This window comes from Macrobrachium nipponense, chromosome 27, assembly GCF_015104395.2.
Source record: "Macrobrachium nipponense isolate FS-2020 chromosome 27, ASM1510439v2, whole genome shotgun sequence".
NCBI lineage: Eukaryota > Metazoa > Arthropoda > Malacostraca > Decapoda > Palaemonidae > Macrobrachium > Macrobrachium nipponense.
In genome coordinates, this window is record NC_087216.1 from 36,919,649 (window position 1) to 36,945,893 (window position 26,245).

The 26,245-nt window shown below is 37.8% G+C and overlaps 1 protein-coding gene across 8 annotated transcripts in view; it reads left to right on the plus strand.

Annotated features, from left to right (window-relative positions):
- Positions 1 to 26,245, plus strand: part of LOC135201022 (band 4.1-like protein 5) — a 199,319-nt gene that overhangs the window by 122,356 nt on the left and 50,718 nt on the right. For all 8 annotated transcript variants that reach the window (XM_064229856.1, XM_064229860.1, XM_064229861.1 and 5 more), the window contains exon 3: positions 23,084 to 23,126. In XM_064229856.1, coding sequence (XP_064085926.1) covers positions 23,084 to 23,126 — 43 coding nt within the window. The remainder of the gene's footprint in view (positions 1 to 23,083; positions 23,127 to 26,245) is intronic.

Consider the following 26,245-nt stretch of genomic DNA (forward strand, 5'->3'; position numbering starts at 1 on the left):
TGTTGGCAACGTTTGAACACTCCCCTCAATCTGTTGGCAACGTTTGAACACTCCCCTTAATCTGTTGGCAACGTTTGAACACCCCTTAATCTGTTTGGCACCCCGTGAACAACTCCCCTTAATCTGTTGGCAACCGTTTGAAACCCCTTAATCTGGTTGGCAACGTTTGAACACTCCCCTTCCATCTGGTTGGCAACGTTTGAACACTAATCTGTTGGCAAGTTTGAACACTCCCCTTAATTCTGTTGGGGCAACTGTTTGAACACACTCCTTAATCTGTTGGCAACGTTTAACACTCCTCCTTAATCTTTGCAACTTTTGAACACCCCTTAACTGTTGGCAACCGTTTGAACTCCCCTTAATCTGTTGGCAACGTTTTTAACACTCCCCTTAATCTTTGTTGAACACTGGAACCCCACACCCCCCTTAATCTGTTGGCAACGTTTGAACACTCCCCTTAATCGTTGGCAGAACGTTTGTTAAGCACTCCCCGCTTTAAATCCCCTGTTGGCAACGTTTGAAACACTCCTTCTTAAATTTCCCCCTTGTTGGCAACGTTTGGAACCACCCCTTAAATCTGTTGCAAACGTTTGAACCTCCCCTTAAATCTGTTTGGGCAACGTTTTGAACCACTCCCCTTAATCTGTTGGCCAACGTTTTGAACACCCCGAAACCCAATTAATCTGTTGGCAACGTTTGAACCTCTCCCTTAATCTGTTGGCAAACGTTTGGAACAACTCCCTTAATTCTGGTTGGCAACGGTTTGAACATCCCCTTCCTTTCTTTAATCCCCTTGTTGGCAACCTTTTGAAAACCCCCTTAATTCTTTGGTTGGCAACCCCGGTTTGGAAACAACTCCCAATGTTTCCAACCGCACTCCCCTTAATCTGTTGGCAACGTTTGAACACTCCCCTTTAATCTGTTTGGCAACGTTCTGAACTCTTTAACCCCTTTAAATCCCCCTTGTTGGCAAAACGGTTTGAACACTCCCCTTAACCTGTTGGCCAACGTTTGAAACACCCCCTTAATCTGTTGGCAAAACGTTTTGAACACTCCCCTTCTAATTCTGTTGGCAACGTTTTGAACACCCCTTAATCTGTTTTGGCAACGTTTGAAACACTCCCCTTAATCTGTTTGGCAACGTTTGAACACTCCCCTTATCGTTGGGCAACCGTTTTAACACACCCCTTAATCTGTTGGCAACGTTTGAACACTCCCCTTAATTTCCCTGTTGAACAACGTTTTGGAACAACTCCCTTTAACTGTTGGCAACGTTTGAAACACCTTAATCCTCTTTAATCCCCTTGTTGGCAACGTTTTGGAACACCCCTTAAATCTGTTGGCAACTTTGAACCTCCTCTTAATAATTCTGTTGGCAACGTTTGAACACTCCCCTTAATGTTGGTTTCTAACGTTGGAACACATTGAACGTTTGAACACCCCCTAATCTGTTGGCAACGTTTGAACACTTCAATTGTGAACAACTCTAAATTTTCTGTTTGGCAACGTTTGAACACTACGCTTTAATCTGTTGGTTTCACACGTTTGGAACAAACACAACTCTTTGTGCAAACGTTTGAACACTCTTTCATGAGTGCTCCTCGTCAGAATCAGGGCCATAGTCCACACAAGGCTAGGTTTATCTCTCAACAACAACTATTACACCGAAGGCTCAATCAGTCCTTTGAGCAGCTGGGCGCCCTTGTGTTTGCGCTTTGAAGTGGATGGTTGTTAGTCCACTCCTGTCCAATCAAGTTGATCTCGTGTTGCTAAGATTGCTTTGTTAATGAGGGGTCGGATTGTTTGGTTCCCTGAAAGCTCCTTGAAGCAAAGCTGCCCTGTCTGGTAATTGGTTTAGCATTCATCTTTATTTCTCTTATATCTATATTCACGTGTATATACCTTCCTTATTACGCTTTGTATTGTATATTGATTTTGTTTTTTTGTTTTTTTGTTGTCGAGATTCCGATAACGTTTCCTTTTTATTGTTATTCCGCCTTTCCTGTTTTCAGTTCTTTAACATTATATATTGACTTTTCGTGCATAATGTAGTTTACATTGTTTTCATTATGTGAAGTGTAATCGTCCATTTAGACGTTGTTGAGAGGATGTTAGATATGCACAAAGATAAAATAAGCAATTAATCATAATGACTTCAAGGTCACAGTTCACTATTGTGTACTTGATTTATATTTCCCCGTTGACATAATGAGTTATATTTATGTAAATGTATCTATATAATGTAATCATGGAAAGTACTATTTTTAAAAATAGTGTGAGTTCTTTGCAGCAATAAAACTGAATGTAGATTTCGGCTTTCTTGTGGAAATGGTTGTTATTAGTACTTCAACTACTACTGCTGCTGCTCTTAGTTTTCTGTAAAAGAAAACTGTTGAGATGGCTATTTGTCTGTCTGTCTGTCAGCGCTTTTTCCCTCCGCCCCCCCCCGGATCTTAAAAATGAGTGAGGGTAGAGTGCTGCAAATTGTGAAGTTGATCATTCACCTTACAATCATCAAACATTCTAAATAGCAGCCTCTAGCCCCAGTAGCTTTTATTTTATTTAAGGTTATATTGAACCAAAATCATGCGTCTGGCACTGCTATAGGTGCCAACAACTCTGGCCACCACCGGGCCTTGGTTAAAAGTTTCATGGGCCGCGGCTGAGTTTCTTACAGCATTATTCGCTGTACAAAATACTCGATTGCGCCGAAGAATTTTGTATTTGACTCTTATTGTTAGCAGTTTTTGGGAAGATATGATCACGTACATGTTACTGTGCTCTCGACGTTGTCTCGTCTGTGACCCAGATGAAAATAATAAATAAACTGCATTTTGACATCATTGAGTGTGATGATGATTTGATGGCTTTCGCGTTTCTCTTCCTGCAATTTCGTATCCTCCAATTGTAGTTATAATACCGGTAAGAGTTCGTAGCTAAGCAGCGTCAATTGAGTTACGCCTCTGCTTATGTCAGTATTTTGCATGTACGCGAGGTCATTCACACACGCATACATTCGTATATTTTTTTTTCCACTTTACGTCTTCTCAGCATTAGGCGACTGTCTCCATTCTAAGGGAGGTTCCGAGTCCTTCTGGTTTACCTCTCTCTCTCTCTCTCCTCTCCTTCTGTCCTCTCTCTCTCTCTCTCGCTCCTCTCATCTCTCTTGGTCTCGTCTCTCTCTCTCTCTCTCTCTTTCTATATATATATATATATATATATATATATATATATATGAATAACTTGATCACGAAGTATATAAAATGTGATGCTATGTATAAATAAAGGTTTTTGCCACGAAGAAAAAAATGAAAAGCGAGATAGCCAAGCACTTTCCGTCTAGTACGACCCTTTACTCAGGTCGTACTAAACCGGAAGTGCTTGGCTATCACGCTTTTCATTTTTTCCTTCATGGCAAAAACTTTTATATATATAATCTTGACATTTATTATAAATAAACTTGACATTTATCAATATCTTGAAAAGATCTGATTCAAGTCTCATTGAGAAGTTCTTTTCTTTGAGAGAGAGAGAGAGAGAGAGAGAGAGAGAGAGAGAGAGAGAGAGAGAGAGAGAGTTTGATTTTAAATCACGAAGAAATAAAAAAAAAACGTGATGATTATACGAACAAAGTTACAGCCACGAAGCAAAATTGAAACTGTTGCTACGACCACGTCTTGGTAATAAAATGAAAGTACTTAGCATCTCCAACGTATCGATTTCCCTTCTGTAGCGTAGTTATGCTTATGCGAATAGAATACATATCAAAGTAAGGGTGTGAGGGTGTGCGTGAGGTCGGTCGGTCTTGCGCTGGTGAGGAGGATGCAGAAGTAGTTTTGTCGCAGGCTAAACAATAAGCAGCGCCGTCATCCCGGAAGGGAAGCAGTTGATTGTATTTAATGTGAGAAAGGTGGCTTTTGTTTTCAATTGATTTGCTGTAAATCTCTTCCTTCCTCTCGGTTTTCCTCTTGATTTCTTCTCGCTCGTTTCTTCGTGAAACCTCCCTCTGATTTCTTCTTTGTTTTGCTTGTTATTTTTATTAAGCTACCTGGATTTGACTGCCCCGCGTCCGTTTGTTTTTTCTTTTCAAATACGGCCTGTTTGTATGGAGAAACATCCTTAATCGTCTTAATAAGGAAGGATTTATTAAAAAGCGACGGTGTTTATTTCACTAGAACAGCATACTCGATGGGACACGCACACGTACATTATATATATATTTACACGTGTGTATATATACATACATATATATATATATCTATATATCATTATTATATATATATATATATATATATATATATATATCTCGTATATATATATATATATATATATATGTGTGTGTGTGTGTGTCAATTGTGTATGTTTGTAACATTAGCTTTAGGAGTATGTAATGTTTAACTTTGTCAAGTTAAGTATAGTATATTGAATAAAACTACTAATGTGTGAAAGAATGCTTAATCATTAAGAATATCGATTTATGAAAACATTGATTGACTCTGATAGTCGTAAATATGTTTTGGTCTTATTGATGCTACTAACCGCTTCTGATAAAAGCAGAAAACCTCTTATACTGGGATTATCTCAGCAAGGCACTTTTTGTCTGTATTTCATTGTTGTTTGCAACGGATATTGAAAGCACTGTTGTCTTCTCTTGACTTTTGACCACTTCGGATGAGAATCACATACGCGGAGGATCTAAATCAGAATCATCGTTAAGTTACCCTAAATTGACCACGCGTTACTCGACCGTCAACTGCCGCCCCTCCCCTTACTCCAAATTCCACCGAAAGTACAGTAATGTGGTTTTATGCAAATTGGTTCCCAGGATCTGAATGAGACGAAGACCTGTGGGAATGTAACTGACGGTCTCCTTTCTTCCTTCTTATGTGGATGATCATGATGATGGCGACGACGACAACAAGGCTTATCTGAAGTCGGTGCTCTTGGCCCCAGAAGGAAGAAGAATGTCTCTTATCCTTTGTGCATCTTTCTTTCCTGCGATTTAGGTAATTTTGGGTTGTGGGGTGGGCCATCCCCCCACCCCCCCTCCCCTCCCCCCCCCCCCTTTTTTTTTTTTATCTCGAAGATATCAAGGTTTTATGTGTTCTTAGTTTGTGCGATATTAATAAATCACCTAAGTGGTAATTATATATATATATATATATATATATACGTGGTATATATATGTGTGTGTGTGTATATATGTACGTATATATATATATATATATATATATATATATATATATATATATATATATATATATGTGTGTGTGTGTGTGTGTGTGCTGTGTGTGTGTGTGTGCTTAAAAATCACAGTCACAGTAGATGCACGTGATTCATTAAATAAGCGATTACGACAGGAAAATGATAGTCAGAAATCCAAGAGCTTCGTCTTTAACTAAGACATTGTCAAGGAACGAATGTGTGTGTGTGTGTATATATATATATATATATATATAATATTTATATATATATGTATATATATATATATATAAATTCTGTTAAAACAGGATACGTCTCAAGTACAAGAGGCCCATTAAAACACTCTGGTTTAAAGCTAAGGACGATATTTCGGTGGACTGACTTCCATCCTTATCAAGTAGTGAATAACAGAAGAAGTTACATTAGCGAAATAGTATATAGTGGGAGATACCTATGGCCTTAAGTGATGCCTGTGGTCACCGCTAAACCGACGTTGGTTCTGTTAATTGTCTTAATCCGCTTCATCGTTGCTTTAAGGAAGATATTGTCTATATGGTCAGAGTCCCAGGCATGCTTGTTTACTTTGTAAGAAAGAGAACCATCTTGTGAAGTTGATCTGTATTTTGAATGGGCCATGAGTACCTTATTACTGGTGTTTCCCAAGCATGGAAATATTACTGAAACAAGCGCTTATACCCTTTACCTGTCAGTTGAACTTTGATTTTGTTTGTATCCGGTTTTTTTTTTTTTCAGTATGCCGACGCTTGCTGTCACTTGTAGTTTCTCTTGTAGATCTGATAACGTTTTTCACGGTATAGCTTTTTTTTTTCTTTAATATACCTCAGTTTCTCTGTAACATTTGCTTACCTGCACTTTGGATATTGTCAAGCGTCGTTCAACGTGCTTGAGCTACAGATCCTCAAAACATTTATTCTGCGGATATAAAGTCACATTCCCACGTTATATTCTCATCACACTGTATTATTGGAAATGATGAACGAATCACCATTTTCCCTAACGTAAGTGATTTGAGAGTATTCAGGGTCACTGTCAGATCACATATTTTGTGCCGAGGAAAGTGAGACGGCTTTGCCTGCTAGATGTTGCTTGTTAGTCTAAGGTCTGCTTCTCATAAAATGGTGACAGCTCTCAAATTCAAATACACTGTATTGATTTTTTATGTTTTTAATTGTTAAAAATTTCATGAGTTTTATTTAACATTTATGGATATTTGCGCAAGTATGTATGGCTTGAGTGATGTTTCCGCAATGTTCTTCCCTGTTCTACCTCGCACGCCTTTCCACATCTTCCCACTAAGTATCCTTTGTGTCTCGTTTTGCAACCACAGAATGAGGAGGCTGCGTCCTGCAATTGCCACATCTTTGTTGCGTCATTTGATGTCTAGTAGGAAATTGCTATCCTTACTCTTTTGCTTTGTTTGGGCTCGCTATATCACCATGATAGCTACTGAACCCGGCTTGGAAAGGAAAGTCGAGTCGAAATCGTTTAAAATTTACTATATACTACGTGGTCTTAAGCATTGAATAATATATCTCTTTGCTAGTCGAGTGTTGTGGGTAGCAGCTGGGATAATTCGTCAAAAGGTATAGGCCTACTGTAAAAGAAAAGAGGGCTTGGACGAGGTATGCCTCACTGTTGGAGAAGCAACTCTCTCTCTCTCTCTCTCTCTCTCTCTCTCTCTCTCTCTCTCTCTCTCTCTCTCTCGTCATGGACTTATTCCACAGGTAATCTTTGGTCTGAAGCCATATCTCATTCTGGCTAGCAACAGTACTATGTTGGTATTTTCCCATGAAGTAATTTGCAGTGAAGAATTATCATCTCAATTTAACCATCCCTTTTTTGTAATTATTACAAGAAGGTTATTGTTTTCCAGTTCTGTCATTTCTCACTGGACGTTTTTCTTACCGTTCTGCATAGTATATTTTGAGGTCTGTCACCTGGGAATAGTTGTATTTTGCATTGAGCTTTCTTGCGTTTCTGTGTGCGCCATGAATTTCCTGTCAATTTATTTCATGTTTTAGTTTTATTCTTAGAACTTTTAACTCACATCTAACGTCTGAGAAACATCTAATGATAGTTTCAGAAAATGCTGCACGAAAGTTAGATATTGATCGTAAGGCCTCTTATCATTTTAGTAGAGATGAAATCACTGCAACCTGTTTGAGGTCATTTGTATTTCTTTTACTAGAATACTGATCTCCGGTGCGGATGTTTGTTTCTAGCAGAGACTGATCTCTTTTCGAAAGAGGCTCATGGCGGTAGGTTTCCGTTTCCTAATAGTAGCGGTTATGACTTGGACCGTCGACGGATGGTCTCTTGTTTGTCACTTTTTCGTAAGTTGCATTTCAACAGAGATCTTTCACATTCACTATTGATCCCTGAGGCCCTTCTCCTACCGAGAACAACCAGATTCGCTAAAGAGCAGCCCCAACATGCAGTAAATGTGCCTCTTGGCTGTCGAGGTTCTCGGTTCCAGAGGTCCTTTATTCCTCACTCCGTTGTAGTGTGGAACAACCTCCTTGAGGAGATCGTGCAATGGGAACTTCAGAAGTTCAGGCGAAAATGCAATACTACTTTAATACTAGTCTTTGTCTTTTAATACATTTTTATATTTATTAATTAATTTATTTTAAATTTAATAAGTGGGATCTCTTCTTTGTTACATTTCCCGGTACTTCCTCTTATTTCTCCTTAATGAACACCATATTCATTGGAAGTTTGAAATTCAAGTCAGTGGCCCCTGTGGACTTGTTAAGTTTCATTTACTGAATAATAATAATAATAATTTAAACACGTAGAAGACTTCAGTTTTTAGCCATTCTGTAACTCTTTCCCTTCAAGGGAGTGGGGGAGGGGTTTCTACTCTAGGGGAACTGGTTAGCCCAAAGCAACCATCGTTTTATACTCAGTGCCTGCCCCGTCGGCCTTACAAAATGAATACATCCCTCTCTCTCTCTCTCTCTCTCTCTCTCTCTCTCTCTCTCTCTCTCTCTCTGAGACGGGTGACGAAGGCTTCTTTTCCCAGCAATTAAGAATGGCAATTTATTATACAGTTAATGGGCTCCAGGCTCATTCATAACCATGTACGCACAGATTGGTTATTGCTGTTTTGTGCTCTTCATTACCCGAGTAGCTCTCTCTCTCTCTCTCTCTCTCTCTCTCTCTCTCTCTCTCTCTCTCTCACACACACACACACACACACACACTATACCCAGTCCCCTCCCCCACCCCACCCCTCAAATTAATCCATCAGTGTCGCATTGATATAATGAGGAAAGGGGCCATATATTCCCATACCCTGGTCGACCACACATTAGTTCCGTGTCCCGTTCACTTACCTGGATCACCATTACCTGCGCCGTCCCTTGATGCAATCTGCCTCTGTGGCATTCGTTTATTCTTCACGTGGGAATCTTTATTCGAGCTTGTTTCTTTCCCGGATCGCACAGAGATGGCGTTCGGATTTTTTTTAGGTGATTCCAATTTTTCTCTTGGTTTTATTATCGCATTTTCCTGGCAGTTACCCCCTTGTTCTCTTTCGACATTTCTGTTCAATTTTCAGGTCTTGATATATTTTTTTTTTTTTTTTCTTTTAATGGTTGTCGGTTTTTCAACATTTTGATAACAGTTTCGTATCGTTTCAGCATTCTGCCAGTGTTTTTGGTATAAATTTGTAATATTCTTATTCCAGTATTTGTCATTTTTTTTTTTTTAGTTTTGAAAAAAAATGTCAGTGTTTCTGATACTAAATATTTGTCTCTTCCTGCAGATTTTTATTATTTTTTCAGCGTTTTTCACGTGGTTGAATTCCTTGCCATCCCCCATTCTCCTTTTTCCGTTTTTCGTTGTCCGTTGTATGTTTACGTTCTGTACGTTATCTTTTCATTTCCCCTATCTTCCCTCTTAAATTTCGGCCATTTCATAATTTTCCTCGCTATCATTTCCTTTCGTTTCTTCTTATTCATTTCTTCCTTGTCATCAAGTTTCCTTCTATTCGTTTCCTCTCACATCCTGTCATTTACATCCCCTCCTCTTCACACTTCTTCCTCTCATCCGGTTCCCCTTTCTCTCTCTCTCTCTCTCTCTCTCTCTCTCTCTCTCTCTCTCTCATATGCAGTACAGTTTTGGTCATCAACACTAAGAAAAGACATAAATAGATTAGAAGGAATACAAGCAAGAGCCACAAGTTAATTCCATCCATCAGGGAAATAGGTTACCGAAGACGACTAGAGAACCTGAACATGTATGGCTTAGAAACACGACGATTGCGAGGACTACTATTAGAAAAATTTAAAATATGGCAGGCATAAAAAAAAGTAGACAGTAACCTATTTACATTAAACTTAAACCAGTCAAGAAATATTGGATGGAAACTAGAACTGAAGATGTACAACACATCCCATTGTGGGAACTTCTTTACATACAAAATATATGGCACAAGGAATAAACTGCCACCAGAAGTTATAAACACCAACATTGTGGACGAGTTTAAAAGAAAGCTAGACAAAATCATTACGACACTGTGAATGAACAGTAAAACCTGCTCCTAGAGATAAGTGAGCGCACGATGTCTCCTCGGATGGACTAACAAGTCTTTGAGAGATCCTAATCCTTGTAACTTGTAACTCTTTCTCTCAATCCAGTAATTGGTAAGCGTTCTGCCATTTGTTTGGGACTTACGACACGCCCCTGAGGCCAGAAGGACCCATCGATTACTGTCACCACAAGTCCCTCTTTGAAAGCACCCACCTTCCCCTCAAACCCCCGCCCTCCTCCCTTCACAACTTGTTTTGAAGTTGCTGGTCCTCTCTCTCTCTCTCTCTCTCTCTCTCTCTCTCTCTCTCTCTCTCTCTCTCAACTCCTGACCAGAAGTGTTTTGGAAAGCTCTTGAAATACCAACACTTCCTTCCTTCCTCCAGGCACATCCGGAGAATGTCACTCCACTCTTTCTATTCGTTACCAGTAACAGTCTATTAGCATGGCACGCTGCTAAATGTCACTTGATTCCACGTAACTATGTTGTTACTTTGTGAGTTGATTTGAGGCTACGTGCCGTTCATTGAGTGAATTGATACGACGTTACGTGGCGTTCTTTATTTGTGAATTGATTAGATTTTACACGCCATTTATTGAGTGAATGGATTTGACGTTACGTGCCATTCTTTATTTGTGAATTGATTTGACGTTACACTCCGTTCTTTATGTGTGAATTGATTTGACGTTATGTGCCGTTCTTTATGTGTGAATGCATTTGACGTTACGTGCCGTTCTTTATGTGTGAATTGATTTGACGTTACGTGCCGTTCTTTATGTGTGAATGGATTTGACGTTACGTGCCGTTCTTTGTGTGAATTGATATGACGTTACGTGCCGTTCTTTATGTGTGAATGGATTTGACGTTACGTGCCGTTCTTTTTTGTGCGAATTGATTTGACGTTACGTGCCGTTCTTTATGTGTGAATTGATTTGACGTTACGTGCGCCGTTCTTTATGCAAAATTAGTGACGTTTCCTCAATATTACGTAGCGTTACTTGAAGTATCTGAAGTTAGACACATTACTATATGGTGAATGACATATCACAGTTTTGTTGTTGTACCGTAACTAGTCATTACAAGCTAAGCCATTACTTATTTTTTTTAGATGGAAATGAGTTGTTGGTGCCCAGTGACTTGAACTGAAATATGACATCCTGTGAATTAGTTCGAGTTGGTGGGGTTCGTCTTGGATGGTTTCTTTGATGCCTGTTTCTTCATTTTTATTTTTCTGTGAAAGAAAATATTGGGAAGGCTTTTGTCTGTCCGTCCGCACTTTTCCTCTCCGCCCTCTTAAAAACTACTGAGGCTAGAGGGCTGCAAATTGGCTTGTTGATCATCCACCCTCCAATCATCAAACATATCAAATTGCAGCCCTATAGCCTCATTTGTTTTTATTTTATTTAAGGCTATAGTTAGCCATGATCGTGTGTCTGGCCACCACCGGGCCGTGGCTGAAAGTTAGTTTCATGGGCAGCGGCTGTGCAGGAAACTCGATTGCGCCGTTTTAAATGTTTGTTTCTGTAATCCAGTTTTCTCTGGTGAAGATTTTCTTAAAGGAAGTTTTTGCGACAGAAAATTAATAGTAATGTCAATAAGTATAATGATAATAGTAGTAATATTAATAATCACAACAAGAGCATTTTTTATCCTTATATTCTTAGAATAGGCAACGCTGCTGAAACCTTGTAAGCTTCGATTTTTTTTTTTTAAATATATTTTTTAAAGACTTTTCCTTATCTCTGTGTTGACGAAACTTTCGTTGCTTAAGCAGCTTGATTTTCACAAGTGTAATGCTAAGGTGCCAGGGCGCAGGTCAAAGAGGGCGTGGGAAGATCGTGATCTGGGAACTTTTATTGGCATTGTGGGAAGCGAAGTTTTCTACCAGAAATAATAATAATAATAATATTATTATTACTATTATTATTATTATTATTATCATTATTATTATTATTTTGATGAAAAAACAAGTTAGAAAATAATCAACCTGTAGGCCAATACAGTTATAAGTTTAGTACTTTGTGGTGGTTTGAATGTGTGACTGATAGCAATATTTGAAAAGATGTTGACATTCTCGTGTTTCAGCCAAGTTCGTAGTGATTCTCCTTGGCATTCATGTTATATCCATCAAGCTGTTGCTTCTGCTGTTGGTGTTGTTTTACGAGCTAATTGTGAGTTATAACCTAGGAATAGCTACGTTATGTTGCCGTTGTTGTTGATGTTATTTTATCAGCAATATTTCGCTCCCTGTAAACTGTCACTGATTCCACCAGTGTCTGGGAATCTGGTTGTAAAAGCTGTTCCTCTGCACGTTTGCGTTCTGCGGATTTTATTAAATCTGGTCATCGTATGAGAGAGAAAATTTGTGATTCGAAATGTGCCTTATTATATTGTCAGCGCAAGATTATCTTCTATGAGTTCGGACTTCAAATTGCTATTCATTTCGTTCGTAAGGTTTCATCGATTTTTTATATACGTTGCATATCTTTCTTTTAATATTTCTGAAATCGGTTGGTAGGTATGACCTGTTTTTTTATTGTTAATGGAACGTTAGAGCATGGGTTTATGTGGAGTTTATAATTTGATTTTAATACGTTCATATGATACTGAATGACCTTTTGGGTCTCAGTGCTTGGCCTCAGGCCTTGACCTGGTATTTTATTGTAAACCTTCGGGCCAGCTCAGTGGTGTGGTTAAACTACTTAATAATAATAATGATAATAATAATAATAATGAACACAGTTTTCCGTGTCGAAAATGAAGATAATGGTTGCAGGTCTACAATAATATAGGATGTGAGTATATGGTCTTTAATGGATATTAAAAGCTTTCGAACCTTGTACTATGTTAATCTTCAATTAAGACTTGACTGAAGATGAACCTAGGACAAGGTTCGAAAGCTTTTAATATTCATTAAAGACCATATACTCACTTGCTATATTATTGTTGACCTGCAACCATTGATGATGATGATAATAATAATAGTAATGATAATGGAACATTAACGTAAAGAAAAGACGGTATTTAGAGAACGTGACGTACCCCACACGGAATACAGGTACATTGGCAAGTAAAAATAGAAGCCAGCTCTTGCCGGAGGAAGTAAGTCTAACCATTGACTTCATTTACACGTCGATATCTTTGATTGGGTTGGAGTTTGCGGTGTTGACCAAATAACCAAGTCTCAAAACCTAGGCAGTCCCGTTGCTGTACTCCGTGGCCTTCCACTGAATGATGCATTCAAGCGCATAAATATTATTCACTTTGAAGTTGTATTTATATGCTATCCATTACTCGAGTTAATTTTGCTGATGATTCACATTCAGATCTGTTGTCAGTATTCTGTATATATTTATTTCTTCCGATAACATACAGAAGCTGAGGGCCTCCCATGTTTTGTGAAGACGCGAGATCGTTCAGATCAGAAAAGCAGCAGCAACAGGAAAACGATCGATTTTGAAACGACTCCACACCTGTGAACTGTTGTAGTGGGTGATGCAAGGGGGATGTTTTTTGTCTTAACCCAACCCAGGAGAACGTAGTCGGGAGGTTCCCACGGAGGAAGAAGGTCCGGACGACCCACATCCGGTGATCGAACAGACCCTCTTCACCCCCACCCCCCTAACACCATCCAACACCAGCCGAGGCCAACCCACCTTCTACCTTCCGAATATTCAGTTATCACCCACCTCCTTATTCCCCCCTCCCCCCGTGTGTGAGGGGGCCCACAGAGACCCTTGGTCTTCATTCACCAACTCTGCCTATTTTGCTGTCGTTTGGTCGGCCTCTCGTGTTCGTTTCCAGATGAGATTTCAGTGTTACGACTCTCTCTCTCTCTCTCTCTCTCTCTCTCTCTCTCTCTCTCTCTCTCTCTCTCTCTCTCTCTCTCTCTCAAAATATACGTTATCAGAGAAGGAGACCTGTGTAATAAAGTTTTGACTGTTTTGGGGCAGTATTATTACAAGTAGAGTAGTATTGGGAGAGATCCTGGCGATTAGTGGAGCTGAAGAATTGGTATGATGATATCTTGTTGTTGTCAGCTTATGACGCATTAATGTTTTTTTTCTTTTTTGTTATCTTCATTTTTCTCACGTTCTGCTTTTAGTATCCTTCACGATCCCCTACAATGTAGGCGATGAATTTCTATCCTGTTCTAGTGAGGCTGACAATTTCTTTGAAATCTCACACTCCTCCCGAAGTATAGATTATACTAAGGGAAGAAACTTAATTTTTATACTATAATTCCCATTAAAACAAGTAAAAAAAAAATGCGCCGCAGTTTCTTCGACGCAATCGAGCTTCATGTAACAGCGTATAAGGCTGTGTGAAAAACTAAGCTACGCCCATGAAACTTTCAGCCATGGCCAATGAAACTTTCATCCGCGGCCCATGAAACTTTCAGCTACGGCCTGGTGGTGGCCTGTGTCGTTGGCACCCCTAGCTGTGCCAGGAGTACGATCATGGATAACTTTAACCTGAAATAGAATAAAGACTACTAAGGCTAGATGGCAGCAATTTGGTATGTTTGATGATTGGAGGGTGGATGATCAACTTACCAATTTGTAGCCCTCTAGCCTCGGTAGTTTTTAAGGTCTGAGGACGGACAGTAAAAGTGCGGACGGGCAGACAAGTGGCCATCTCAATAGTCCTCTTTTACATAAAACTAAAAGTTTAGAGTTGTAAGCAATAGCATTTCCAGTATAATAATCATTTTGTGGATGTGTGCCCACGCTCACATGAATGGCCACTGTACGGAAGATTTATTTGTATAAAAAAAAGAAAACAAGAAACAGCCCGATCAATTTAGTGGGAAATCTTGTAAATGCTTTGACTTGATTTACCCTTTTTTATGGTCATTTTCGGTGTTTTGGAACATTCTTCTGTATGCGAATTACCGACACTTAGGGGGCTTTGTTCGTTTTAGGGGTCCCCTCCCCCCTCCTTGTCTGTTGTACGTCCGGTATCATGTGTCCCTTAAGTGTATTGAATGTTGCTGAGACCCCTCCCCCCACTCTCTCTCTCTCTCTCTCTCTCTCTCTGTCTCTCTCTGTCTCTCTCTGGTAGTGGTTACTTAGCATTTTAGTTATGAAGAATAAGAACATCTCGAAGTTGAAAATAACACATCGAAATCCTTCTCCAGAGAGAGAGAGAGAGAGAGAGAGAGAGATGGGCGCGATCCTTGAAAGTACAGCGCTGTTTGGTTGACTAAAGCAGTGATTGAAGTACCTAGTAGCTGCTGTAGACTCAAGGGTCACATCGAGGGTGAAGAGAGAAGAGAGATAAAATACTAAAAGTGGTGTTCAATGCTCGAATAAAAATGCATAACAAAACTGGGATATTTCTCTCTCTCTCTCTCTCTCTCTCTCTCTCTCTCTCTCTCTCTCTCTCTCTCTCTCTCAAATATTTGTGGGTATTTTGTTGATTTATTTGTGCACCTCAGTAAAACAAGTGAAGATTATACGACGTAATGAAAGTGAAGAACAGGCCCTCTTCATCATTTTAATTCTTGTTTGCTACTGATCTAGAAAAGTGCAGGAAACAGCCACAGACACTGGAACACAAACGCAGGCAGGGCGACCAGACTGCATTCGATGGAGGGGGAGGATCAGTGGATCGAATGTTCTTTGTTCCGTCTGTAGTGTAACTTGATACACTCATGTTTAGAAACAGACAAACTCAAAAGTCTTGTAGACTACTGATCCGCTCCAAGCGCTGACGAGGGCTTGTTAGGGGGTGTTCGGTCACTAGCTGGTATATGAAATTGAGGCCTGTTCTTCTGGAAGATCCAGTGAGCCTCTGTTGACCTGAGCAGTGATTCGTTTACTGTGAAGTTTTCCTATCGTGGTGGATTCCAGTCAGAGTGGAGATGCCATGGGGTACCAAACTTGTCTGGAAACACTTCCAAGAACTGGAACCATAATTATATGTGTATGTATGTATGCGTATATATATATATATATACTATATATATTATATATATATAAAAATATATGTGTGTGTGTGTGTGTGTGTGTATATAATATATATTATATATATATATATATATATATATATATATATTTATTATATAATTTCCTGCCGTCCGAGAAACCTTATTCTCGAATCGACGAAATCTTTTAGTTTCATAGCAGTACCATAATTCATGCTCGTATTGCAATACAGATGAAATTGTCAACATTGAATAACTGTTGACATTTTATGTCACAATATATAGGTTTAAATTGGTTTCTAACATTGTAGTACAACGATAAAAGGTAATCGTTTCGTGGAGAGAGAAATTGCCCTGAGAGAATTGGATGTCTCCGACATTTTCACGCTCCAGTTGCCCTCTCGTCTTTGTCGTGCTCCTCCTCCTCTTCTTCTTCTTCTCGTCGAGAACCGAGTCGAGAGCAAATTGGGAATGTTGGATTCATGTGGATGTCAACCTTCAGGGATTTGTAGAGATCCCTGCCTTTCTCTTCTCTCTGGATGACCGAGCAACAATATGCATATGCCACAAACCAATTAAACAATTAAAAATTGCATTGCGTGCAGACGCACACTATCGTGGTTAGTATGTATAACATTAGTAAATTAAATATAAGTGGACAGGTTCCATTCATATCTGGTTACAATCAAACACACGCATCAAGACTAATATATACAAGTCGTGTCCATGCAACCAAGACATGCATGCAAGAAACTCCAAAGTTCACAGTAAAGCGGATGTAACAGTTTTGAACTAGATTGGAACTGAAAGATCCATTTTTAATTTAAAGAAATAAAAACTGAATCATATTTGAAGCGATTGGAAGGAATTCAGACACTTCACATTAATTACGAGTTAAAGATGAAGTCACATTTTTAAAATCAAATGGTAGCGTAATTATCACATTTGATTTAAGTAGAATTGGTACAATCAAATTGAACACAATACTTATTAGCCACTCTTGTGTTTTATTTATTAACCGTGCAAACCTACATTGTAAATTATATTGCATCAAGTTAATGTACAAATGTTTTCGTTAGCGTTGACGCTGAACTGCTTGTGAGCCCTTGATTTTATGAGTGTAAACTTTGACATACAAGGCTCTATGTAATGATGGATACGTAGGGACTTGGCTGTCTGATTGTCTGGTGTCGTGTGCATATGAATATCTACCCCGCGTTAGTATGCTTTGTAAAGTTTGGTGCTCATGCAGCTCATCTTAGGAAATCTTACGGATATTTCTATGAGGATTGATCTAAACGGTGTTCGTGAGCATTGTGTGTGTAGTTCTGTTCACTTGTGTGTATGAATTTATAAGTAGGAATGTGTTTGTGCCTGTGGTTTGGTGTTGCCACAGAACCCATCGGTTTCTCTCGATGTCGGAGACAGTTGCGGGTGTAATGAGTTTATTGCCCCGAGGAGAGAGAGAGAGAGAGAGAGAGAGAGGAGAGAGAGAGAGAGAGGAGAGAGAGAGATACATGCTAGTTGACAATTTTTGGAGCACATATATTCAAATATTTGATGAATATTATCATTTAATAACGTGCGCTTGGATAACTTTTGAAAAAATAGTAAGATATGTGCTGTTAATTTTGTAGGCATTCATTTGGGAGAAACTTGAATATGTTACTTTTAATTTGACATTATTTTCTTCGCCGTCATAAAGCTACGCTGATATAAGTGCAATGTTATTTCATGGGGTCGAAGAGTTACCGAACAAAATTACAGTGCAATGTAACATTAAGAAGGTAACTACATCATTGATGATTTGTTGATCGGAAGTGATTACTCTGGAGAACAACAGTACTGGAGAAATGCACATTAAATTGACCTATGGCTGTGTTTGTGTGTTGAAGTGATTATTAGAGGTAACGAAGCGTCTCTCTCGCCACTACGAGAAACTATCTCGTAGTAGTAGTAGTAGTAGTAGTACGAGAAACTATCTCGTAGTAGTAGTAGTAGTAGTATCGGTTCATGAGCGTGGAGTCCCAGGTTTGAATCACGTACGAGGAAAGAGCGGTAGACGCGCTTTGATCACACCCCACCCCCTTGTAAATATTTGTTGATCTGAGCAATGAATTAGGTACACTGATCGTTAGGAGTCTTGTCTTGCGTTGGATCTAATATGTATGTGTGTGTGTATGTGAAGATAAAAGACCCAAACCACTATTTCAACGTTGCAACCATATATTTCGAGCACTTCCTTCTGTGCTCCTGATCACTGAGTTTATGTACAAATCATATGTAGGTGTGGCAACGTTAAATAGTGTTTTATCGGCCTTTTATCTTTATATACTGTTGTATTATAGTAAAACACATACATACATACGTATATATATCACTAGATATTCAAAAGAAGAGAGAGAGAGAGAGAGAGAGAGAGAGAGAGAGAGAGAGAGAGAGAGAGAGAGAGAGAGAGAGTGAGTTATCATCCAGTACTCGGATCAAGTATTGATTAATAAAACATGCAGGGTTCACATGCATTTATGTATTTGCTGATTATATGAGGCCTTACATGTATAAATGGATGTGTTCAACACAATTATGTAATCTACTTCTAACTATTACTCACACTTTCAAGAGAGAGAGAGAGAGGAGAGAGAGAGCATATCTTAATTCAAATTCGTTGTTAATTGTGTTATTTCAGGTTGAAATATTGAATCTTGCCATTGTTATGGACCTATATTCAGCTCTGCACACACACACACACACACAGTCGTTATTTTCATGACACAACATTATATCTGTGGACTGTTAATTACTGGCAGTCCCACCTCGCCCAAGAATGAGCTGATTACAAGCACAGATCTCGTCGTGGTATCGGTCAAGAGGTCGTCGCTTGCATTGATCATTATCGGAATATCGACATGATGTATTTGCTTCATGTAGATATATCCGTCGATATCGGGTGAAAGTACGAGGGTGGGAGTGATAGGCCGACCCATGGCTGTGAAACACGTTTTCAAGATTCTCTCTGTTACTTCTCTCTCCCTGAAAGGCACAGCAAAGTAGACAGTAACCTATTTACGTTAAATGAAAACCAGACAAGAAATTATTGATGGAAACTAGAACTGAAGAGATAAAACACATCGCATCGTGGGAACTTCTTCGCATACAAGATATGTGACACATGAAATAAACTGCCGCCAGGAGTTGTAAACAATAGCAATGTGGAAGAGTTCAAAAGAAAGCTAGACAAAATCATTAGAACACTGAATGAATTTTATGAATTGTAAAACCAACTCTTAAAAGATAAGTGGGCACATGATGTTTCCTCGAATGGACTAATAAGTCTTTGAGACATCCTATCCTTGTAACTCTCTCTCTCTCTCTCTCTCTCTCTCTCTCTCTCTCTCTCTCTCTCTCTCTCTCTCTCTCAAGCTGTAGTACGCTCGTCTCATGAGCTGGACTAATGACTCGTGTTCGAACCTCGAACCGGGCCCCGAGGTGAAAAATATGAGTACATTAACTGAAAGATCCAGTGTACCTCTGCTGACGTTAGCCATGTACCTGGTTGTTAGTCGACGTAATTGGGTTTTAGCTGTTGTTAAGAGGTAGGCAAAAAATAAATAAATAAATAATATGAAAAAACAACTTAAGTAGTACTGATCAGTATCCTGTCAAATAGTATTGTCTTGTTACCGTGAAACCATTCATAAAACTCTCTCTCGGGAAGGAAAGAACGTACTTCATACGGGTAGTCTTTGTGACATTTAACATCTCTTATATTCTTAGCAATTTTCCTTCCATGAGGCATACCATGGTGCATGGCACTTAATAGTTCAGAAACTTGGACATTGAAATCGTAGGACATTGTGAATTGTTGAATGTGAACTCAATCACGCGATAGAATACGGAGACACTTTCCGTTGTGTGCATAGAGTTTAACTGTAAAGTTGAAGGGTCAGTGAAAAGGGTTTTGGAGTATTGCAAGTGCGAGGAAATTCAGGAATGCAGAATCGGTTCAGAGAAGTAGAAGAGAATAAAGGCAGTTGTGAAGCTGAATAAGGGGAGACTTTAAAGACAAGGTAGGAAGGAAAGCGTTACTATATATCCGTAGCAGATCCGCCCCTAATTAGGAACCGCGTAGTACCAAGACCACCGAGAACGCCTTTTCTTCAAGCTCAGCGAACTTTAGATTTTTTTTTTTTTTTTTTTTTAAGGAAGAGTTGGCCCGAGAGATAGAGAGCGTTTATTTATTATAGCTCATTTGCATTCTTTAGGGTGCCAGAGGAAAGATGATGATTGAAGTGATGAAGCGTTGAAGGCAGTGCTATATGAATACGTAGTAATTGAAATTTGTATGAATGAAAGACATTTGTTATAATGAGTGATTTTGATAAACAGTAGTAAAGGGTACTGAGTTTGAGTAGTACTTATAAATTTTTATCTTATGAATGATGAATTCAACTTAGTTCATTCATTCACGCTCTCCGTGTAACATGATTCGAAAATTCATTCACGCTCTCCGTGTAACATGATTCGAAAATTCATTCACGCTCTCCGTGTAACATGATTCGAAAGTTACCACAAAACTCCAAATATGTTGCGCTAGAATAACAATAGACATAACCGCAAGAGTATTGCATGAAACGAAAGGCGACCGTGTCAGAAAAGTATATGCATTATGGTTGTTGGTGTTAATGTAGAGTTTGCTAATGTAGTCAAACCGTTGATCCTTATAGGTTACGTTTGTGTACGTTTCTGGTTTCATGCAGAATTTAGGTTTCGTTTTGTGAAAGGCCCAAAGCATCGCCTTCATCGTTAGACTTCAGGAGAAATGATGACCCGACCGCTTTCCGAGAAGGACCTTTGCAATTTTCATCTTCGCAAGTTGACCTTTTGTCTTCACGGAAAAGAAAATCGAGTCTGCTAAAAGCTGCCTTCGTGGAAATGTCGTCATCTCAGATTGGCTTCCAGTCTTCCCTGGAATTGCATCACACGCCATTCCACTGTATAGTTAAGGAAACGTAAATTATGTAAACGTAGGAAAATTCACGAAAACCATATGAGTTTGTTGAAGCCACATAATTAATCGCACACCATGAGCAACGGTGCCTGATGGAAGCTATTAAGCATAGTACATATGGAGAGGTGTGTTGCGCGATATTTATGTAAGACTGAATATATATATATATATTCACACACACACACACACACGTGGATATTTCATTTACCTCTTTACAACCGATTTTCTTCTGACAGATGCGTGTATATATTTGTAATCATTGGTTACTTTGAATTGCCCTTAAGAACCAGCGTCTTCCTGTACATGCGTAGGAATGTTACGCGTGCGCACCAACAAGGGCACAGGAATGCATCACCGAAAGGGGGGGAATGTGAGCGCAAACGGGAATGCTCTGAAGAGGAATGAACAGAAAAGCAGCGTGGAAACAGATGACGGATGAAGAGCGGGCGAAGGCTGAGGGGCAGGGAAGGAGTGCCCTGTTGAATCGGGCTTTCAAAAAAGGTCGCTTTAAAACGAGTTCTAAAGTGCGCATTCTTTTCTTCGCGTTGATCACACGGCAGTGTGTTTGAATGCACACGCACACACGGGGAACAGTGGAGGAGGTTGCTGGTCGAATACTGAAGTGAAGTATGGTGGCACAGTACATCGGCAAGGTTCAAGAGAGATGAATGGAGGGGATTAATGTAGTGGGAAGATTGGAACTGTGAATGAATGGGAGTGGAAAGATTACAGTCGACAGACGACTCATTGTGTGGGAAATCTGTTGATCGAAAAGAGGCTGAAGAAGACTAATGAAGACATAAAGTAAGTTAAGTATGAGAGATAAACGGCCAGTAATGTTTGAGAATGCGGAAGTTTGTTCTAGGTGAGGTGAGATGAAGAGGATTTAAGAACTAATTTATTTTTACTTTTTTACATTAAGATAACAATAAAACTTAACCAAATTCTGTTTTCTTTTATATATATATATATATATATATATATATATATATATATATATGTATATATATATATATATGTGTGTGTAATTTCACAAATCTTCAATGCCTAGCTTCGTATCAATAGATTTTCATCGCTTTTTCTGTTCACTGTTCAAAAGTAATGAATTCTTCAATGATATTAAAGTTAATATATATATATATATATATATTATTATAGATAGATATATATATATATTATTAGATAGATATATATATATATATATAATATATATATATATATATATATATATATATATATAGTGTGTGTGTGTGCATAGTGCGCGCGCGCCAGTCGGGTCTTTTGGGTATTATAGCCGAATGTGTTAGTCAGCTGGCTATCTCTATATTAAAACTAAAAGGCACAGGCTCTAATCCTGGCCAGGGAAGATGCAGTAATCAAAAGCTACTCACAAGGTAACGTGAATTTAGTATATATATATATATATATATATATATATATATATATATATATATATATATAGTGGATGTGTGTGTGTGCGTTATATTATAGTGTGTGTATAGGTTGACGATGTACGTTCAGGTTTTTATTCGATTGTTCTTTAGTATGTAGTGAGTATTTAGTTTATTCATTTCACGTTCGACGTATGTTAGTGACTTGCAAACAGAAATGCCGTGCTTTTTTATGATAAAAGAATCACTCGTATGTATGTGTATATACATGTGTATTCGTATCTATGGCAACTGGTGGTTTTGTTAGAGCTGAAGAAGCATGTTGGAAAACAATTATATAAAGTCTGGATCTCTTAATCAAATTAGTTACTTTTAAATGTCCGGACTCAAAAGACAGTACAATATGTTATTCCAATCTCGTAAGTAAATTGATCTGAGTAGAAAGTAATTTGTGGTGAGGAGAAAGTGAGAAATTCTTGACTTATATCTCATTTTTTTGCTAATGGATATTTTATACGTTTGTGGCTGATACTTTATAGCGAGAGATAAAAATCTCTCACCGCTCATTTCATCTGGTTTCATCTTTCGGCATTGCCTTTTGGGTATTGGGAATTGTACTTTTTACTGTATTAAATATTTATATTTATTGTCGGTCAAAATACTTCCATAGTTTTTAAAATCCGTGAGAGAGAGAGAGAGAGAGAGAGAGAGAGAGAGAGAGAGAGAGAGAGAGAGAGAGAGAGAGAGAGAGAAATTAGTTATAAAGTCTGTTCACTACGTTGGGTTATCTGAACTGATTATTCAATTCCAACGTTGAATTTAAACGAGAGTGGTTGCAATAAAATAAAAAAAACAACAAAGTGATTAATGACGCAGTGTTTGCGTGTGTGTGAAAGAGAGGCAGAGAGAGAGAAAAATTGCCAAATTATAAGATTTAAGAATTTTGTTCTTATGCAAGTCATTGTGAATTACTCATATCGGTATTTTTCTCCTTCCAGCATTGGCTCGACCCAACGAAGACCATCAAAAAACAAGTCAAAAGTGAGTTTATCTTTTTGTATTTTAATGGTGAAATTATTCATTGGTAAATGAAGGCGGACTTGAAAAGGTGTGCACCGCTACCTGTTTCATTTCTATGTATTTATTTATTTGCTGATTTTTTTTCTACTGTTTTTTTTTTTTTCAAATCGAGAATCTTCGCTCTGCTCGTTTTTCCTGATTCTTAAGGTGTTCCATCTCTTTAGAAATTCTACCAGATTTCACCTTCATAAAGGAGCAACTAAGATTTAGCTGGGATGTGGAAAACGTTGCTGTGGCCGTCAATATGTTTTGAAATTACAAGAAAAGAGAGTTAGAGCAGACGTGTCCAATATTAAGAAAAAATTTCCATCTGCCTTCCAAGTTGGTTCAATTTACCTTGTGTAATTACTTCATAAGAGATTCTCTCCATGGTTATTTGATCAGTTTTGAATACAGAAGCAAATTTGATATAAACTACTCTATATATCCTTGTGTGTATATGCACACTCTCACACACACACACACATATATATATGTATGTGTGTGTATTAGTTCTATAATCGCTTCTGTATTCAAAACTAATAAAATAAAATCTGAATCAGGGCGCTAATCCTCAGGTTTCTAAAAAGTAATTGCCCAAAATAAATTTAACCACTTTGGAGGACAGAAGGAAATTTGTTAATATTGAACAATGACACATCTGTTCTAACTCACTTCTCTTTGTAATTTTAAACATATGGACTGTCAGAGCAACGTTTTCTACAGGCCAGCTATATATATATATATATATATAATATCTTATAATATATAGTTATAATATATAGATAATATATATATATATTTTTATATATATATTATATATATAATGTAATCTATATATATATATTTTATAATATTTATATTATAATATTATATATATTAATATATATTATTTATTTAAATATATTTATTATTTGTATATTGTTATAGATTATATGTGTATATATAAATTGTATAATGTAACTGGTATATATATTTATGTATATTTTTGTATATTGTATGTATGTATATATGTGTGTATATATATATATATATATATATATATATATATATATATATATGATATATACGAAATGGAAAATAAATATATATATATATATAAAAATATATATATATATATATATATATATATATATAAAGAAGATATATGCCACGATGGAAAATAAACCACGGAGTATCCGCGAGACCTTTCAACGTTCAAACGTGCTTAGTAAAGGACGTTTGAACGTCGAAAGGTCTCGCGGATACTCCGTTGTTTATTTTCCTGCGTGGCATATATCTTTATTTATGGATTTATCATGTTCCTAACTTTCGTGATTCAGTTATATATATATATATATATATATATATATATATATATATATATATATATATATATATATATATCGTAACTGTTATGACTTGGACCTTCGACGGATGGTCTCTTGTTTGTCACTTTTTCATAAGTTGTATTTCAACAGATCTCTCTCACATTCACAATTGATCCCTGATCCCCTTCATTTGCCGAAAGCATCCGGATTCGCTGGACAACAGCACAATATGCATTAGATTTGCCTGGCTGTCGAACTTCTCAGTTCAGTGGTCCTGTATTCTTGACACCGGTGTACTGTGGAACAGCCTCCCAGGGGATGTTGTGCTGTTGGAACTTCGGAATTTCAAGAGAAAATGCAGTGCATTTATTTTTGTAATTTATCTTCTTTTTGTCTATCGATTTATTTTTTTAATAAGTGGGATCTCTTCTTTCTGTATTTCCCTTTACTTCCTCGTACCTCTTCCTAATAAACACCATATTCTTTGGAAGCTTGAATTTCAAGTCAGTGGCCCCTGTGGGCTCGTTTGAATAGGTGTCAACTAATGAATAACAATGGTAATTTACACAACCGCGAAGTGTATGAGTTTATTCCGACGACGGTCAAGAATGAACTAGACCGTGATCCCAACATAAGTTGCTATTAAAATCTGCTTGTATATTGTCATAGACTGTGAATGGCTTCGGGGTTGTTTACATTTGTAATGTCATGAATTCTTGACATCAAGTCTACTATGAAAATTTCTTAAAAGCTCTGCCGTATTCAGTCTTATTTTCTTTTTAATTCCCCAATTGGTGATTGGTTTCTCAAATGTAACATTGCCTGTGGGATTTTTCATATCAATTAATGTAAGTGATCTTTTAATATATATCTTGTCATTTCCTGGGTGTTAACAGCGATTTTATATGCGTTTACTGTTTTACATCTGTCCACTGTAGGTGTTCATTTATTATATTTATTAATTAATTTGTATATTTATTTGTTTACTTCTCTACTTTTGATGGATGTTCCGATTAGGAATGTAAAGGTTGTTTTAAATTTGCTTCATACAATACGTTTCTTTATGTAATATCTAGTATATAACTTGCGTGCAGCAGAAATTAAATTTGCTGTACGTGTTGACGAGAGAGAGAGAGAGAGAGAGAGAGAGAGAGAGGAGAGAGAGAGAGATGTCAATACACTCACAGTACCTGTACAGAACTTGATCATAATAATCAATAAGACAAGTTGTGCATGCCCGTGAAATGTCTTATTGATCGAAGGTGATTGTGATTTTTTTTGTCATACGGGAACACTAAGGGGAATTTCTCTCTCTCTCTCTCTCTCTCTCTCTCTCTCTCTCTCTCTCTCTCTCTCTCTCTCTCTCAAGAAATACGTACTTACTCTCCCACGCATGGTAATGACCGGTGACTACTGTTGAAAGAAACAGTCGTACTTTGTTTAACTGTGGCTTTGATTTTTGGAATGATTAACCTGCCTTTTGATAACAATGGAAATAGTAATTAATGATTATTATTATTTTTGAAAAATTAATGGAAAATACTGCTGAACAAATGTCCGCAATCAGAATAGGATGCCCTTCGGGGAGAGAGTATAAAAGCAGCAAAAATAAGAGAAGTAGGTAAAATAATGATGGAAGTAACAAATAAATCCAAATGATGAAATAAACAACAAAACGTACACGTTTATAAACAATTAAGGAAGGAAAATTAAGGCAAATGACCTGTGCTGTTTCAAGATATTTTTATCTTTTTTTTGTTTTTGTTTTGCGGTACCTATCTATCTTCAGTT